This window comes from Scyliorhinus torazame, chromosome 4 (genome assembly GCF_047496885.1).
Source record: "Scyliorhinus torazame isolate Kashiwa2021f chromosome 4, sScyTor2.1, whole genome shotgun sequence".
Classification (NCBI taxonomy): Eukaryota; Metazoa; Chordata; class Chondrichthyes; order Carcharhiniformes; family Scyliorhinidae; genus Scyliorhinus; species Scyliorhinus torazame.
Genome location: NC_092710.1, coordinates 256,401,628 through 256,421,445, shown reverse-complemented (window position 1 = coordinate 256,421,445; position 19,818 = coordinate 256,401,628). Strand labels below are relative to the sequence as shown.

General features: G+C 46.1%; 1 protein-coding gene across 1 annotated transcript in view; it reads left to right on the top strand.

Moving 5' to 3' along the window:
* Positions 1-250: 250 nt before the first annotated feature.
* Positions 251-19,818, top strand: part of eif2b4 (eukaryotic translation initiation factor 2B, subunit 4 delta) — a 98,190-nt gene continuing 78,622 nt past the window's right edge. Inside the window, exons 1-2 of the mRNA XM_072499654.1 lie at positions 251-437; positions 6,263-6,294. Of these exons, the coding sequence (XP_072355755.1) occupies positions 362-437; positions 6,263-6,294 (108 nt within the window). The 5' untranslated portion in view covers positions 251-361. The remainder of the gene's footprint in view (positions 438-6,262; positions 6,295-19,818) is intronic.

Below are 19,818 nucleotides of genomic sequence, written 5' to 3'. Positions count from 1 at the left end.
GAAACTTAACTAAATCCGAAACAGTGAAGAATCACTGACAGAAAGTGATGAGGAGGGTTTTGTGATACAGTGCTTTTATTGTCGTTGACGTAATGACACATTGCTGAATGATTTTCAACGACAAAAGCAAATTACCGCAGATGCTGGAATCTGAAACAAAAATAGAAAATCCTGGGCAATCCCAGGTCTGACAGTATCTGCTGAGAGAGAAGGGAGCTAACGTTTCGAGTCTGGATGACTTTGTCAAAGCTGAATATGGTGATACTGGTGCACATTGGTGCATGCGTCCACCTTCTCATTGAGATGTGACAGAAGGGAGAACAGTGGCTGTGCGCAGACGCAATACCGGGCAGTGTGAAGAATGTCTGAAGGATACAGAACAAGTCCCGGACAGCCCGGGGTTCCGGGTAATAGCGCGAGTACCAGCTCTGCTCCGGGTAAGGTTCGAATGACCCTCCCCAGTAATTTGTAAGAAGAGAAGGATTAAAATTTAAGATTTGGCCTGATGTTTTTATTGTTACAAACAAAAAGTACAATTGCGAGGCCTCGTGCTGATCGCCGGAAGTTGATGCAATTCCCGCGACGGCGACCAGGGTGCTTTATCCAGTCTCCTGCTTTTGCAAAAAATCAAGACATTTCTTTTGATTTTGGTGCGGACAGAGCCGCGAATGACACCCCCAATGTTGTGCATGACTGTCAATTCATCTTTGCTGTTTAATTCCATAGATGCTGGCAGCAGAAACCGTTGGTTTTCTTGGAACTTGCACGTGACTTTAATTTGTATTTTAAAAGCTATCCTCTCCACCAAGTTATTATTCCTGTGGGGAGCGAGAAGGGAGCTAATGTTTCGAGTCTGGATGACTCTTTATCAAAGCTTTGACAGACATCCAGACTTGAAACGTGTTGTGATTGTCCAGTATTTTCTGTTTTTGTTTCAGATGCAGCATCCACAGTAATTTGCTTCTATATAAAAGTTATTATTCCTGTTGTCTTTGGCAAATACGGCAACTTGTGCAGTTTCAATTCACACATTCTTGAGGGGCTAACTCAGAAAAACAATCTCAACCTGTCAGGCAGCATATGTGGGAGGAAAAGTAAACATTTCTGATATAACCTGTGAGAGCTGGAAGATATAACAGCTGAGAAAGAAAGACAAGAAAACATTAAATGCCCAGTAAGGTTATTATAGGTAGAGGGACAGAAGCTGGTTAAATGACATAAGTAATCATACCATAAAACAAAAGAAAGCATGATGAGAGAATTGAGACATACATAAGGCTCAGAGAATACATGAATCGTTAAAGCAGGACAACCCGTTGAAGAGAAATATGAAAACATTGACAAGGTGGAGCAGATGACTGTTGGGGAAAATGGTAAACCACCCTGCTGGTCAGATATATTTGGGGGGGGGGGGGGGGGGGGGGTCTCCAGCGGTCTCCAGCCCAGTATCACTTTGGCAATCATTAACTTGTGGATAACGGATGTTAACTTTGGACAGCATGTTATAGAGTCACAGAGGTTTACAGTAAGCATAAAAACCGGCCCTTCTGCCTAACTTGTCCATGCTGCCCAGTTTTTACCTTATGCTAGTACCAATCGCCCACATTTGGCCCATAACCCTCTACTACCAGCTTCCCCATATAACTGTCTAAATGCTTTTTAAAAGACACATTTTTTTCAATATAAATTTAAGAGTACCCAATTATTATTATTTTGTTTTCCAATTAAGGGGCAATTTAGTGTGGCCAACCTGCGCGCAGACACGGGGTGAATGCAAATTCCACATGGACAGTGACCCGGGGCTGGGATCGAACCAGGGACCTTGGCACTGTGAGACAGAATTGCTAACCACTGTGCCCTTTAAAAGACAAAATTGTACCTGCCTCTACTACAGCCTTTGTCTGCTCATTCCAGACACTCACCACCCTCTGTGTGAAAACATTGCCCCTCTCTACCCTTTGGTATCTCTACCCTCTTATTAAACCTATGACTCCCCTGCCTTTGAGAAAAAATGTTGACTATCTACCTTATCTATGTCCCTGATTGTTTTATAGACCTCCGTAAGATCACCCTAAGCCTCCTATGCTCCTGGGAAAAAAGTCCCAGTCTATCCAGCCTCTCCTTATAACTCAAACCATCAAGCCCTGGTAGCATCCTAGTACATCTTTTCTGCACTCTTTCTAGTTTAAAATTAATCTTCCTATAATAGGCCAGAACTGTACACAGTATTCCAAGTGTGTCCTTACTAATGTCTTGTACCACTGCAACAAAACATCCCAGCTCCTGTATTCAATGTTCTGATAAATTAAACCAAGCATACTAAATGCCTTTGTCAAATCCCTGTCCACCTGTGACTCCACTTTCAAGGAGTTATGAACCTGTACTCCTAGATCTCTTTGTTCTATAACTCACCCCAACTCCCTACCATTAACTGAGTAGGTCCTGCCCCGATTCGATCTACCAAAATGCATCACCTCACATTTATCTAAATTAAACTCCATCTGTCATTCATCGGCCCACTGGCCCAATTGATCAAGATCCTGTTGCAATCCTAGATAACCTTCACTGTCCACCATGCCACCGATCTTGGTCTCATCTGCAAATTTACTAATCATACCTTCTAAATTCTCATCCAAATCACTAATATAAATAACAAATAACAGTGGACCCAGCATTGATACCTGAGGCACACCGCTAGTCACAGGCCTCCAGTTTGAAAAACACCCCTCGACAACCACCCTTTGTCTTCTGCCGTCAAGCCAATTTTGTATCCAATTGGCTATCTCACCCTGGATCCCATGAGATTTAACCTTATGCAACAACCTACTATGTGTACCTTGTCAAAAGCCTTGCTAAAGTCCATGTTGACAAGCAATGTCGACTGCCCTGCCCTCCCTCTGTGTAACTGAACAGGCGCTGGAATGTGTTGACTCGGGGTTTTTCACAGTAACTTCATTGCAGTGTTAATGTAAGCCTACATGTGACAATAATAAAGATTATTACTATACCTTCTTGGTTACCCTTTCAAAAAACTCAATCAAATTTGTGAGGCATGATTTCCACTCAAAGCCATGCTGACTGTCCCTAATCAGTCCTTGCCTCTCTAAATGCCTGTAGATCCTGTCTCTCAGAATATCTTCTAACACCTACCATAGACGTCAGGCTCACCGGTGTGTAGTTCCCAGGCTTTTCCCTGCGGCCCTTCTTATAAGAGGCACAACATTTGCTACCCTCCATTCTTCAGGCACCTCATCTGTGGCTGTCGACGATTCAAATATCTCTGCTAGGGGACCACGATTTCCTCCCTTGCCTCCCACAACGTCCTGGGATACATTTCATGAAGTCCCGGGGATTTCTCTACCTTGATGATGTTTAAGACTTCCAGCACTTACTTCTCTGTAATATGTACGTTCCTCAAGACATCACTATTTATTTCCCCAAATAAGTAAATGCTGCTGAGAAATATTCATTTATAACCTCACCCATCTGTTGTAGATCCTTAAGAAGCCCTACTCTCTCCCTCGTTACTCTTTTGCCTTTTATGTATTTGTAGAAGCTCTTTGGATTCTCCTTTGCCTTATCTGCCAAAGCAATCTCATGTCTCCTTTTTGCCTTCCTGATTTCTCTCTTAACTCAACTTCGACAACATCTATACTCTTTAAGAGATCCCAGCTGCCAATGCATGCTGATGCCGATGACCAGGGCCTCAATATCCGGAGTCATCCAGGTTTCCCTACTTCTACCAGCCTTGCCCTTTGCTCTAAAAGGAATATGCTTACCCTGAACCCTGGTTAACACACTTTTGAAAGCCACCCATTTACCAGCTGTCTCTTTGCCTGCCATCAGACTCCCCCTATCAACTTTTAAAAGTTCCTGTCTAATACCATCAAAATTGGCCTTGCCCCAATTTAGAATTTTAACTTTTGGGCCAGACCTATCATTCTCAATAGCTCTCTTAAAACTAATGGAATTATGGTCACTAGTCCCAGTGTGATCCCTCACTAACACTTCAGTTACCTGCCCTTCCTTATTCCCCAAGAGGATATCAAGTTTTCCCCCCACTCCAGTCGGACCATCCACTTACTGAATGAGAAATTCCTCCTGAGTACACGCAACAAATTTCTCTCCATTCAAGCCCCTAATGCTAAAGCTGTCCCAGTCAATTTTAGGAAAGTTAAGGTCCCCAACTATTACCACCCTATTTTTCTTGCAGCCGTCTTTAATCTCCTGACATATTTGCTCCTCAATTTTCCATTTGGGAAGACTGTTTGGGGGCCTGTAGTACAATACTATCAAAGTGATCTCTCCTTCCTCATTTTTCAGTTCTACCCATATAGACTCAGTGAGTGAACCCTCGGATATATCCCCTAGATCAATAAAGTAATTGTCAGAACCAAGTTTTATGCTCAAGGTATTTAACTTTTCTGAATGGTTTTATTTCACATCAGAAAAATTCAGTCAGACCAAGTATTGTATTCATAAATACAGTATTTAGGGCCATTGCAAAATATGTTCAGAGCATTTTCCTGACATGTTGCTATCTTAAAAGTATGAGAAATGTAATACTCACCAACAGTGACTGATTGGAGTGGCTGGCCTGTTTGTGTGCTATAAATCCTAGGCTATCCAGCTTGTGTCATTGCAAACCCTCAGTTGATGCATTTCATCGACTTGGAATTGGAAACTCCCGTCGTATGAGATCCATGATATCAATTACATTGTAATATTCTTTGGCTTTGATTTCTAGTTGAAGATCTATTTGATTTGATTTGATTTATTATTGTCACATGTATTAGTATACAGTGAAAAGTATTGTTTTGTGCATGCTGTACAAACAATGCATACCGTACATAGGGAAGGAAGACAGAGACTGCAGAATATAATGTTACAGTTATAGCAAGATGTAGAGAAAAGATCAACTTAATACGAGGTAGGTCCATTCAAAAGTCTGATGGCAGTAGGGACGAAGCTGTTCTTGAGTCGGTTGGTACGTGACCTCAAACTTTGGTATCTTTTCCTGATGGAAGAAGGTGGAAGAGAGTATGTCCGGGGTGCATGGGGTCCTTAATTATGCTGGTTGCCTTTCTGAGGCAGCGTGAATTATAAATTGGGTCAGTGGATGGGAGGCTGGTTTGCGTGATGGATCGGGCTACATTCACAACCTTTTGTAGTTTCCTGCGGTCTTGGGCAGAGCGGGCTCCATACCAAGCTGTGATACAACCAGAAAGAATGCTTTCTATGGTGCATCTGTAGAAGTTGGTGAGGGTCGTAGTTGACATACCAAATTTCCTTAGTCTTCTGAGAAACTAGAGTCGTTGGTGGGCTTGCTTAACTATAGTGTCGGCATGGGGGGGGACCAGGACAAGCTGTTGGTGATCTGTACACCTAAAAACTTGAAGCTCTCGACCCTTTCTACTTCGTTCCCATTGATGTAGATAGGGGCATGTTCTCCACTATGCTTCCTGAAGTCGATGACAATCTCCTTCATTTTGTTGACATTGAGGGAGAGATTATTGTCATCGCACCAGTTCACCAGATTCCTCATTCCTGTACTCTGTCACGTCATTGTTTGAAATCCGACCCACTAGGTGGTGTCATCAGCAAATTTGAAAATCGAGTTGATGGGGAATTTGGCCACACAGTCATAGGTGTATAAGTATAGTAGGGGGCTGAGGACACAGCATTGTGGGGCACCGGTGTTGAGGATGATCGTGGAGGAGGTGTTGTTGCATATCCTTACTGATTGTGGCCTGTGGGTTAGAAAGTTCAGGATCCAGTCGCAGAGGGAGGAGCCGAGGCCATGGCCACGGAGTTTGGAGATGAGTTTTGAATGAATGATAGTGTTGAAGGCTGAGCTGTAGTCGATAAATAGGAGTCTGACATAGGTGTCTTTGTTATCTAGGTGTTCCAGGGTAGCGTGCTGGGCCATGGAGATGGCGTCTGCTGTGGACCTGTTGCATCGGTAGGCAAACTGTGGTGGATCAAGGCAATCTGGGAGGCTGGAGTTGATTTGTGCCATGACTAACCTTTCGAAACACTTCATGATGATGGATGTCAGAGCCACTGGACGATAGTCATTAAGGCACGCTGCTTGACTTTTTTTTGGGTACAGGGATGATGGTCAATGATGATCTACTTGCTCTGAAATTTTCCAAGAATTGGAACAAAGCTAGCAGGCAAAACTAGACACACTTATAAAAAATCTTTGTTATATACTGCATATTAATTAATCCTTTTTCTGCTTTGTGTTTGTATATTTTAGATGGCGAGGGTAAGAAAGTCACCCATGAAAAGGTAGGTGCTGACTTTGCTTTTCGCTTAATATCCATTTGTAGCTTGGTGGGGTGGGGGGGGGGGGGCTTTTCCTGTAAGCTCCCATCTTTTTGGATTTTTCTAATTTAACCATAAGTTGTGTGTTTTTCTGTTATTACTGTGGCAAGCGGCAGCACGGCGGCACAGTGGGTAGCACTGTTTCCTCACGGCGCAAAGGTCCCAGGTACGATCCTGGCTCTGGGTCACTGTCCGTGTGGAGGTTGCACATTCTACCCGTGTTTGCGTGGGTTTCGCCCCATACCTAAAGATGTGCAGGGTAGGTGGATTGACCACGCTAAATTTCCCCTTAATTGTAAAAAAAGAATTGGGTACTCTAAATTTAAAAAAAAAAAATTACTGTGGCAAGATATCTTGCCAGAATACCTTACGGCAGCAATCATTATGACAATATTGTTTCAAGCCGTACTCTTTAATTTGAAATTGCTGACATTTGAATTTGGATGGATTGTTTGTGTTAAAACAAAGATGAGCCAAATGCATGGGCCCTTGTGCTAAATTATGTTTTCATAAAAATAGATTTAAAAGACAGTGTCATGATCATGTAAAAGGTGATTCCTCAAAGTGGTCTGTGAGCTAAGAATTTGTGTTGTACACCTAATTTTTTCAATTGTGAATAATTCAGTTTAAAGATATTAAGGGGAAGAGGACAACCAGGGAAAACATAGGACCCATTCGTGTTGCTGGAGGCCATTGGTAGGGTGTTAAGCGAGTACTTCACATCTATCTTCACTCGGGAGAAGGAGGATGTAGGTACAGAATTTGGGAGAGGGACACTGAGGTTTTTTAACAGTTTGACATAGGGAGTGAGGAGGTTTTGGAGATTCTGGTAGGCTTAAAAGTGGCCAAATCGCCAGGCTGGGTGAGTTGTATCCCAGGCAGCTGTGGGAGGAAATTACAGCAACTCTGACCCAAATTTTAGTTCCCCTCCGACTTCACTTAGCTCTGTTTGTCACTTGCTGCTTATGCTATTTGGCACGCGCGTGTTGTAGCTTCACTAGATTGACACCTCATTTTTAGGCCGACTGATGTTGCTCCTGGCATGTTTTCCTGCACTCTTCATTGAACCAGGGTTGGTCACCTGGCTTGGTGGTAATGGTAGAGTGGGTAATGTGCCGGCCATGAGGTGACTGAATGTGCCTGACTAAGTTCTGCTGCTGCTGTTGGCCAACAGCGCCTCATGGATGCCCAGACTGGAGTTGCTAGATCTGTTCAAAGTCTATCCCATTTAGCAGGGTGATAGTGTCACCACATCACATAGAACATTACAGTGCAGTACAGGACCTTCGGCCCTTGATGTTGCACCGATTTGTGAAACCAATCTAAAGCCCACCTACACTATTCCATTATCATCCATATGTTTATCCAATGACCATTTAAATGCCCTTAATATTGGCGAGTCCACTACTGTTGCAGGCAGGGCATTCCACGCCCTGACTACTCTGAGTAAAGAACCTACCTCTGACATCTGTCCTATATCTATCTCCCCTCAATTTAAAGCTATGTCCCTTCGTGCTATCCATCACTATCCGAGGAAAAAGGCGCTCACTGTCCACCCTATCCATTCCTCTGAGTCGCCAGGTATCTTTCGATACCGCCACAAGGTTCAAAACGAATACTGATCAAAGACTCGATACACCAGTTAGTTAGTTCAAAGTCAAATGCTTATTTATTTACACACACAGTTAAATATACTCATGCACAAATATTACAGACTAAACTATCACTACTGCCAAAGCCTATACTTAGCTTCGGGCGCCCACTTAGTCAGAGGAACAATGGCCGTTGTTCGGTACTGAGGCTGCTGGGGTCGAAGTGGTGAAGGGGAACAGCTAAGGTCGTCTGTCTGGTAGCGTGCGTTGACCTTGGACTTACTTGTTCTGGTGCAGCGCGTTGGGCAGGTATCTCCTTAGTGAGAGCCGGAGCCAAGAGAACGATTCTCTCTTGGGGGATCCTTCTTATACCCAAAAGGGGCTTCACACGCTTTTGGGTGGGCCTTGAACTTGGCCCCAATTAATGAAATGAAAAATGAATGAAATGAAAATGAAAATCGCTTATTGTCACAAGTAGGCTTCAATCAAGTTACTGTGAAAAGCCCCTAGTCACCACATTCCGGCGCCTGTTCGGCCATTAATTGGACCATTTCCCGATCGTTCCTATCGATTTCCTCCAATAAAGGGTGGGTGCCCTGATGGCTGGGCGTGTCCTAGGTGGCTGTTGGCCTGCTTTGTTCTGGTCTCCTCTGGCGCCGGGGTGTCTGCCTTAGTATCGGTTACTCAAATATTACTCTTTTGTTCCCGGAGATGGGCCATTAGTATGCTAATGGATTTGCAGTTTTGGTCTTATCTGGGAACTGCGGCTCTAATATGCAGACAAACACTGTACCTGCTTGCTTTCTCAGTATTTTCCCTGCAATCTTTGCAAAGTGTCCATGTTGTAATCGGGAAGTGGCCATCCCGGATGGCTACAGGCTGTTGCAGACGTACAAAGTGTCTGAATATATGTCTGCAGGGGTTGGGAATGAATTGGGGTGCTGGACAATGTAAGCAGTGGCCGCTAACTCGGCTGCCTGCGAACCTAAGTGTCCAGGCAACTTTAAAGCTATCTCTTCTAAAGCGCGTCCCTGCACGTCCTCTACATAAATGCCACAGCCTGTTACTCTTTTTCCCTCAGGACTGTGGAGGATCCGTCAACATAAATTCTCAGAACTTTGTCTCTGGGCTGGGGTCCGATATCTGTCTTTCTTGGCACTGACTTTGGAACAAAGGGTCCTGTGGTGTGTTTTGGGGCTATGATCTCGCACTTATGTGGGTTATCGGCCAGAAACGTGTGCGTTTTGGTCCGTTTGACCGTGATGTTGCGTCCCTGTAGGAGTAGGGTCCATCGTGCTGCTCGAATTTGGCTTACTGTGCCGTCTTTTAGTCTGCCGTCCAATAAAAGCTGTGACGGGGTGTGCTCGGTCAAAATGGTTACTGGGTTGAGTCCGGTTATGTACGAGAAGTACTGTACCGCCCAGAAAACTGCTAATAGGTGCCTCTCGCAGGCTGAAAATCCTTGTTCGACCGGATCTAAGACTCGTGAGGCATAAGCCACGGGTCCCAGACGATCGTGCCTTTCCTGCAGGAGTTCGGCCGAAAGGGTGCGATCTGTGGTCGCTACCTCTATTGCATACGGGGAGTGGGGATCGGGGGCTTGCAAAGCGGGGGCTGTGCTCAGGGTGCGTTTCAATGCATCCACGGCATCCATGTGCTGTGGAAGCCATTTCCATGGTGCCTGTTTCTTTAGTAAATCGGAGAGTGGGGCTGCCTTTGTGGCGAATCCGTCTATATGGTTCCGACAATATCCAACCAGTCCTAAAAATGACCGGAGGGCTGTAACGTTTTGGGGCAAGGGCAAATTTACAATGGAATCAATCCGTTTGTGTTCTTCCCATGAGTGATGACTGTACCTAAATGCGTGACCTTTTCCTGAAGAATTTGGGCTTTCTTGGGGTTAATTTTGCATCCAATCGTTGTAAGGAGTTCCAATAATTCCGAAAGAAGTGAGGTGTGCTCTTCCTTGGTGTCAGTCTGTAGGAGCAAGTCGTCCACATACTGAACAAGGCATTCAGGGTGGGAAAATTTAGATAATCTGTTTGCCAATTGTCTGTGAAAAATGGAGGGGGAATTGTGTGAGCCTTGTGGACGGTATGTCCACGTGTACTGTTGTCCCTGGAAGGTGAAAGCAAATTTATACTGGCATGCTTTGTCCAGTGGTATTGACCAAAAGCCATTACTGATGTCTAATACCGAATTTTTTTTTGACTGGAGTCCCTGTCTCAACATGGTCTCGGGACTTGTGGCAATGGTGGGGGCTGCTAGGGGAGTCACTTTGTTCAATTCTCTAGTCAATGGTCAGTCGCCATGATCCATCCGGTTTTCTTACTGGCCAAATCGGGGCATTATTTGTCGATGCAACGGGACGAATCACGCGTTGCATCAATAAGCTTTGAATTGCCTTGGCTATCTGTCCCTCGGCCTGCTGGGGGAAGCCGTACTGTTTCTGGGGCTTGTGATCGGGACCTGTAATGTTTACAACACCTGGGATTTTACTGCAGTTGTGCTTGTGCTGGGCAAATGCTGTCTTATGTCTTTTCAAGACCTCTCTAACTGCTTTGTCTGTGGTAATGGTTTGTGGATCAAACCAGTACGCTCCTACTGAGCTGATTCTATGAGCATAATCTCCTACTGTGAGCGTGGCGGGGGCTCGTGCTGCTCTCGCCATTTTCCAGATGCATCGGTTAACTGGGTCGAATGAGAGGTTGTGTGTACTCATAAAATCGAAACCTAGAATGTGTTCTGCTGCCTGGGCAAGTCTACTAAAACAACCAAATGTTTTGTCCTAATATCACCGAGCTGTATGTCCACAGGGGCTGTGATGTGTCCCTGCTGGAGGTGACCTGTAAAGCCACTAAGGGTAATGGTATCCGTAGTGGGCCATATCTCTATCTGGAACATGATGGAGGAGTTTAACGTGGTTCGGGACCCTCCTGTGTCCCAAAGGAACTCTACGGGGTGTCCCCGGACTGTGCCTGCGACTACCCTTCTTCCGGACTTATCCCAAAGGGTGCCGCAGACCCAAGTTGGGGAGCCCGAACACCGTCAATCAGTGCCACTTGTGGCCGAATTATCTGGTTGGGCGCTACCGCTGTGAATGGGTCGGGAATTGTTTCTGGGATGGGGGTGGGGTTGAGTGCTGATTCCTTTGCTGCTTCGGGGGGGCATTGCATTCTCGGGCATAATGTCCTTCGTGTCCGCAATTATAACATTCCTGTGTCTTGGGGTGCTGCGCTGTACCTCTGCTTTCATTTACCCATGCAGGGTCTTGGTGTGCCTTTACTGGGTTCATGGTGGCGTCTACTCTCTCATGTTCTGTCTTTTTCTGTACCAACTGTTCCCAACCTCTGGACAATTGTTTCAGAACCCACACTTGTGTGCTGGGTCTGAGGGGTCGTAACTGGTGCATGCCTTCTGTCCTGCCTCTGTGGCGTGGGACATGAACGTACGGGTCCATTTGGCCGTATTGTCTGCTGATAAATGGGCGTGGGATAATTCACCAAATACCGCAGTGAAATGGATCCAAAGACATCCAGCAAGCACTGTTGGATGCTCTCCCTTTTTCTACCTGTACCGGTTGAGTCTGTTTACCGGATCTCCTCTGTTATATCCTATGGCGTATAAGATGGCCGTTTTCATTTCTTGGAGGCTACCTCCTCCTACATTTTGTGGGTCGTGAAGGGCTGAACTAACTGAGGGGTGTTAGCACATAACTATGAGCTTAACCTGCTCCGGCTCGAAACCGTACATAAGGGTTTGTTGTTTTACTAACTCGAAAAAGTGATGTGGGTCCGATGTGGGGTGGAAAGTATCTATCTTCTCTCGGGTGTCTCGTAACTGGGTGATCGATAATGGGGTGGTGTACACAAAATCGGGTTGGTCTTCCATGGTCACCCTGCGCTGTGTGTTGATGGGGTTCATTGGGTTGGGATGCTGCCTGTGCAGTCGGTGGGGCAGGTGCTTTTCTCTTCGGGGCCTGGCGGGCTTTATTTTGATTCTCGGTCTCGCTTACGTACCGTTGGGCCATTTCACTGAGTTCCTGCCAATTGGGGCCGTCTTCCTGGTCTGGCTGTGGGCCAAAGGTGTCTCTAAACCCGTTTTGAACTGATAGCAGGGATTGCAACCTTGCAATTTTCTGCCTGCATTTAGCGTGGTCCACCGAACTTGCCTCTGTTCCGTAGTGGAACTGTGGAGTGCTCGGAGGGCTGCTTTTAAATCATCGCATTTTTTCTTTAGGATCTGTACCTGATTCTCTGTCTCTTCTCGTACCAGTACAGCACGCTGTGTGTCCTGGTAGGCCTTATCAAATTGGATTTGGAAGCTGCTAAGGTGGGCGAGACAGGATTGACGTGCCCTCTTGACATCATCTATTTCCTTGTCCTTCGCTGCTAACTGCTCCCGGAGCTGTACATTTAATTTCTCGCATTCACTTAAATCTCCCTCTCTACTTTTCTCCTTCTCCTCTAGCTGCTTGCGGAGCGTCTTCACGACCTCCTCTGTGCCTCGCAATTGTGCTCGACAGGACACGATTGCCATCGGCTTACGAGCCTTAGTCACACTTTTCTTATGGATCTTGGTCAGGCTGTCCCGCCAAGTCTGTCCCATGCTGCCAGGACCTGTCGCTTCCTTCGTGCAAAACACAGACCATAGGGGCCATCCTTTCCCCTTTAGGTACTTCCTGATCTCTTCTTTCCATACGGGACACTGTTCTGATCTATTGGTCGCTACGACCTCGGGCTCTTGTGGATGCATAAGGCGTTCCATTGCCTTCATGGCCATCCCTACAAATACTTCTGACTCCCGGAAATTTGGAACAAGGGGGAATAACACGGGTACGGCTTAAGCTATTTTCCGGTTTACGCAACTCCCGAAAGTTTCACGCAACAAAATCTATCGAGTTTACCTTATGTCCCTTTGTTAGTACGCATGCAAATTACACACTCCCGGATTCTGGGTGTTTGATCGATACTGGTTTCGCTTGTGGTTTCTTTTACTTTGCCAATTTGGATTCTAATTCAAATGCTTTGGTGGATCTCTCGGAGTGACACGGTCACTTCTGGGTCGAGTCCCATCAGATGTTGCCAATAACTGTTGTGAGTTTCTTTTACTCTGTGTTTTCTGTGGCTCTGTTCCAATTAGGGAAAAGAGTGGATTTGCCTTCTTTCTATATTGTCTACATCCGAATGCTTAGAGTTGCCAGGTATTGAATGATACCACCACAAGTTTCAACCGGATACCGATCAAAGAGCCAAACACCATTTAGTTAGTTCAAGGTCAAGGGTACTTTATTTATATACAATCAATCATGCAACATAAACACTACCAGTTAACTACACCTATTACTAAGACAACCTGTACTTAACTTCGGGCAGGAAACAGTGGCCGCTGTTCAATTCTGGATCTTTTGGGTTTGAAGGGGTAACTGTTGCTCAGTTGGGCTCATCTGTCTGGTAGTGGGCGTTGAACTCGAACTTGCTTCTGGTGTTGCTGCAGTTGGCGATGTCTGTGACCGGGGTACCAAGGCCAAAAGAGAGCGAACATATGGCGAACTCTTCCTTTATACTCGGGGGCTTTCACGCTCTTTTGGGCGGTCCTTCGATTTGGGCCTTACTAATTGGGTGATCCCTGATCACTCCGTTCGATTCCTTAACCAATAAGTGGGCGGGGATCTGGATGACTGGGCGTGTCTCAAGCGGTCATTGACCTCGTTGTTTGCATTTCCCTTGGACAGGGAGTGGCGCCGAAAATGTCTGGGACTGTCCCGGTTGCTGGAGTACCAGTCCTTTGTGTTGGGGGAGATGGGCCATCACCTGCTAATCGGCCTGATTAACATGCTAATGGGACGGAGTTTCGATGCCGTCTGGACTTTGCTGACAAATATGCATTTCAGGCTCTGAGCCAGCCTGACTTTTGGCTTGTCCATTTTACCCATCAGTCTTTGCGAGTTGCTCTGTACTTAGTTGGAATTGGCCATCCCAGATGGCTACAACAGGCAGATTGGTCAGGATGAGGTCAAGTATGTTTTTCCCTCTTGTTGGTTCCCTCACCTCCTGTCGCAGTCTAACAGCTATGTCATTTAGGACCCGGCCAACTCAGTCTGTGGAGGTACTACCGAGCCACTCTTGGTGCTGGACATTGAAGTCCCCCCAGAGTACAGAGTGGTGTTCTGTCTACCGCTATGCTGCCACTTCTGCTGGCCTGTCCTGCCAGTGAGACAGGAATTACCCAGTGATGGTGGTGTCTTGGACATTGTCTGTAAGGCATGATTCCATGGGTATGATTATATCAGTTTGTTGCTTGATTAGTCTGTGAGACATGTTGTCTCGCTGTCTGTCTCTCTCTCTCTCTCCTCCTCCAAAAAAATGCTTGACCCCCATCGTCCTTTTAATCTAGCATCTCATCTTGAACCTCACTTTCCTCTCCAACATCCCTGAACGTATTGTCACCTTCAGAAGTCCTGCCAGTCTTTCCCAAAACGTCATGTTTGAATCCTTCTGATCAGGTTTCAGCTGCTGCCACAGTACCAAAATGGCTCATATCAAAGTAATAAATTACATCCTATGTGATTGTAACAAAGGTAAACCACCTTTCCTTGATCTGTCTGCAGCTTTTGACCAGACTGTGACACTTGCAATGACTTCCCACTCCCACACCATTATCACTTGTGGCCCCCAAGGATTTATTCTTGACAATCTCCTATTTCTCAGTGACATATTGCCCCATAGTAACATTAATGCAAAAGCACAATATTAGTTGTAACATGTACACTGTCTGCACCCAACTCTTTCTTACAATTTCCTCTCTCTACTCTTTATCAGACTATTTGCTTTTTGATAAGCAAATATATATATACAGATTGACAGTCAAAGCAAATTTCATTTTGATAACCCAATATCACTCCTCTTCCTAGAAAACTAAAAATCACATCTTGTCCCATTCATGGACTGACATTTTCACAGTTTTCCAAACTGTATTTCTCGCTATCTGTAACCCCTCCATTCTCAACCCTACATACTCTCACCTTCTGGTTCTGCCCTGTATCTCCACCTACCTTCAACTGACAGTTTTGGTGCTATCAGCTGACAACCTGACCATTTGAACCTATTTCCTAAACCATCAAGTTCACTCCATTTTCCAAAAAACAACTTTTAGTCATTCTTCCTAATTTTTGCCTTCCTGACTAGGAATCCATTTTTTCTTTCATTTCCAACAAGCCAATCCTTCATCAACTGGCCAAAGAGCACGTAGAATGGCCATCAGCTCCAAGTCATACAGCATTCTGACTTGGAAATATGTTGCCATTTGCTCATCATCACTGGAACTACCGACCTAACAGGAGTAACCTCATTACATGAATAGCAGCAGATAAAGAAGCCACAGCCTTCTCAAGGACAATCAAGGATGGACCTTCAAATCCTTGTTAGTGATGCAAAACCCATTTCAGTTTTCGTGCATGGTGAACACATGTTCCGCACCTATTGCTTGTCGCAGGTAGGTTTTAAAGGATACAAATGGGAATGTTGCCTTTCAAAGTAGAAACCCTGCAAATGGGTAGGTCGATGTTCTCTTTTTGTGGGAAGCATTGCACCAAAAGTAATTTCCTTTCCTTCAAAACACTTGTGCTAATTAGCTTCTTCTTAATAACTCTTTGTTCACATATCAGCAGGCCACAGTATGATGTGGCTGGGGCTGTTTAGCACAGGGCTAAATCGCTGGCTTTGAAAGCAGACCGAGGCAGACCAGCAGCATGGTTCGATTCCCGTAACTGCCTCCCCGAACAGGCGCCGGAATGTGGCGACTAGGGGCTTTTCACAGTAACTTCATTTGAAGCCTACTTGCGACAATAAGCGATTTTCATTTTCATTTCATTTCATTTCACTTCATTCATGTTAATCCTGTGTGGTATATGGTTTCCTGCGTGATTTAAATAATATTATCCAATAGGAACAGTTTTGAACTTGTTCCTGTATTTAGTAAAGTAAACCATAGTAACAAGTCGTGTAGCAATTAAGCACTGCAATTTATTCGGATTTTTAAAATGGGTTGGTAGGAGCAAACAGTCAGGGCAGACCTTTCGGTCCACCGATGGTGGATTTGCAAGTGAGGGGCCCGTAAAATTCCCGAATGGCCTTCCTGCTCCCAGTTTTACAGGGGGCAGGTGAGGCCTAAGGTGGCCTGCCTGCCCTCTCCCGAAATGAGGTATTTTAAGTGCCACACAAGTTTCAGGCAATGACCATCTCCAACAAGACATAATGTAACCATCATCCTCGTGATGTTCAATGGCATTACAATTGCTTAATTCCCTATCGTTAACATATTTGGGTTTACCAGAAAACTGCACTGGACCAACCACATAAATATTGTGGCTACAAGAGCAGATCAGAGACTGGGAATTCTGCAGACTGTAACTGACTCCACAAAGCCAATCCATCATCTACAAGGCACAAGTCAGGAGTGCGAAGGAATACTCCATGTTTGTCTGGATTGGTGCAGCTCCAACAACACTTAAGCTCAACAGCATCCAGGACAAAGCAACCCACTTGATAAGTACCAAATCCGTCAACCTAAACATCTACAAGATGTACCACAGAAATTCAGTAAGGCATCTTCAACAGTACCTTCCAAACCAGTGACCTCTTTCATCTAAAAGGACAAGGGCTGCAGATACATGGTAGTAGCGCTACCTGCAGGTTCCCCTCCAAGCCACATGTCATCCTGACTTGGAACTATATCACTATTCCTCCATAGTTGTGGAATAAAATCCTGGAACCCTTCCTTGTAGCACTGTGTACCTAAACCACATGGATTACAGTGGTCCGAGAAGATGGTTCAAGAAGGGTAATTGGGGATGAGCAACAAATGCTGGCCTTGCCAACAATGTCCACATCCAGTGAAAGAATGAAAAAAAAGTGGCCATTTACGGCCACTTCTCACTTGGCTCAATTTTTTGGCTGACTGGAGGAGTTCAGGAACGAGGGGAGGGAAAGTTGGTTCTGCCTGGGGCTAGGTTGGGAAAGTGAGGCCTCCATCACTGACCCCATTCCAGTTTGGGTGCCGTCCCCAGCACCAAATTTTTGTAATTGAATTGAAATTCCACCAACTGCTATGATGAGATGTTAAACCATTAGCCTTGGCCTCTGGATTATTAATTCAGTGACACTACAGGCCGAGTATCCTTTATCCGTAAATCCAAACACTTCCAAAATCCAGGGCACGATTCTCCACTCCCACGCCGGTTCGGAGAATCGCCTGAGCCGCCAAAATGTCCGGGGACGCCGGTCCGACGCCCTCCCGCGATTCTCCCAAGCGGCGGGAACGGCCCGGTCGAGTTTCGCAGGCTGGAGAATCGCCGGAGACACCCAAAATGGCGATTCTCCGGCACCCCCGCTATTCTGAGGCCGAGCGGCCAGGCCAAAACGGTGGGTTCCCCCCGGCGCCGTCCACACCTGGTCGCTGCAGTCGTGGGTGGTGCGTGAACGCTGGGGGGTCGGCCTGTGGGGGGGCGAGGGGGGATCCTGCACCGGGCTTTACCTGGAATGTGGGGTGGCCCGCGATCGGTGCCCACCGATCATCGGGCCGTCCTCTCTGAAGGAGGACCTCCTTCCTTCCGCGGCCCCGCAGGATCCGTCCCCCATCTTCTTGCGGGGCGGACTTAGAGAGGACGGCAACCGCGCATGCGTGGATGAGGCTCGTTATGCGGCGCCGGCTGCGTCATCTATGCGGCGCCACTTTTACGCGGGCGACAAGGCCTGGCGCGTGTAGATGACGCGGCCCCGATCCTGGCCCATTGTCAGGGCCTGAATCGGGCGGGACCGGGGCCATTCCACGCCGTCGTGAACCTCGATGGCGTTCACGACGGCGCGGCCACTTCGGCGTGGGAGTGGAGAATCCCGCCCCAAATCTTTTGTTTTTGAGCCTCATGAACCATTAGGAAGTCTGACCCGAGCTGACATGACCTGAGCTGACCTTGCTGATCGCACCCAATCTTTATTATTCAGTGGGTCATCTTATTTTTCTAGCCATTTTATTTATTTTAGACTGTAGCTAGCCTGGGCTTAGGCCATTGAAATATAAGTAGGCCTAAAAGTGGTATTCCAAAATCAAAATGATCTGAAATCCGAAATGTACTCAGCCCTGACACTCAACCTGTACCATTATGCCACTGTCTCCTCTTGCCCACACTTGCCAGTTCACGGTTCTAGTCTCCCTTATTATAAAAAGACTTTAGAAGCATTGGATGAATTGTCCTCATCTGGAAAGGCTGCATAGGCTGGGCAAGAAAGAGAAGGTTGTGGGGTGATATGTTTATGAAAACTAGAAATAATAAATATTAGACAGTCACTAATAAATCCAGTAGGGAATTCGGGCAACATTTCTTTACCCAAAGTTGTGAAGAATTGGAAACATGTAGCCTAAGGACTGGTTGATGTGAAACATCCCCAATCCCACAGTATGCGTGTGCACGGTATCCAGTGTTGTTTTCATTTTGCGATGGCAGCAGACCGTGTCCCAACTCTCCTATGCAGAAACCCTAGTCCCAGTTTGGGTGGTTATTATAAAGCTACCATCAAAACTTTTATGTTCATCTGATGTCCTTGCTTAAGTCAGCTCCTTTTGGGTCTTTACCTTTATTGTCCATTTTGTTCCCTCTTTGAGTTTTGAAAAGAGTGAAATTTGCAAATTCTAGACAATTTAGGATTTTTGCAGATGTCTCTCCTTTCAAAATGGTCAATGTATGAACTGTATTAAAAATATAGTAGAATGGGGTGTACTTGTTCCAGCATCTAGAGTGGAAGAAAAACTGGACTGTGCAAGCATTCATTTCTTGAAGCAAGATCGTTTCGCTACAGCAATGGATACTGGCTATAGAGTTCCCCATTTCAACAAAGCTGTTCTTTCACAAAATCCATTAAAACCTGTTTTTGTTGCGCTTCGTTCTGTATTTGATGTTTCAGTTTACCAGAGTTGTTGGTTTGTAGACATTTCATACACATTTAGCGAGGACGGCAACCGCGCAGTGACAAAGAGACAAGACATCTAAGGAATTCAAGGAGGCCCACTGTTTCAGGTTCCGTGAGCTTGTCCGCCCAGCTAGCCTGGTAGCCCCCGCCCATGCACCAAGCATCATACCCCCTATTTTTCTCCCTCCCCCGCCGCTCGAACATACATATGCAAAACATCACAATCCCCACCTTCTCTTGCAGCCTTTTCCAATGGTCCCTCATCAGATCCATCTTCATTGCCATCGTGGTTAGCTGGTCCTCGTGCTCAGCCACCTTCTCTTCTACCTTCTGGATCGCCAGTTCCTGGGCTTCCACCCGATCAATCCCCGTCTTAATCGGTACTCCTGTCTTTGCTTGGCGAAACTCTCCTGGAGGAATTTCACCAGCTGCTCTGTTGACCACTGGGCCGGCAATCCCAGCTCCTGAACCTCCGCCATGTTTTCCTGTGCTGCAGGCTCCACTCTCTTCTTTGCCCAACAATCTCTTCTTTGCAGCCCACTTCTGGTCAACGACTCCATAAACTGTTGTGGGATTCCTCCTCTCTGCCTCACCAGTCTCCAATTTTACCGCTCAAATCCCCCATAAATCGGGGGGAAAGGTCCCAAAAGTCCACCACGAGCGGGAGCTATCAAATAAGCCACGTCTCACTCCATGGTCGCCACCGTAAGTCATTCCTGTTTTAGATTGAGCATGTAAACTTTCATTGAAAGTGTCTTGGGGCTGCAAGGATGCATTTACTCTGCAGCTACTGTGCCGAGACTAGTAACTGTACTTCAGGTTCTTGCCAGACAGAACCATGTTCACATTACTTGACCCCTGCCTAGAACCTTAACCTTCTTGCCCTGGAAAGGACCCTGGATGCATGGATAGCCAATCCACAGAATTGCCTC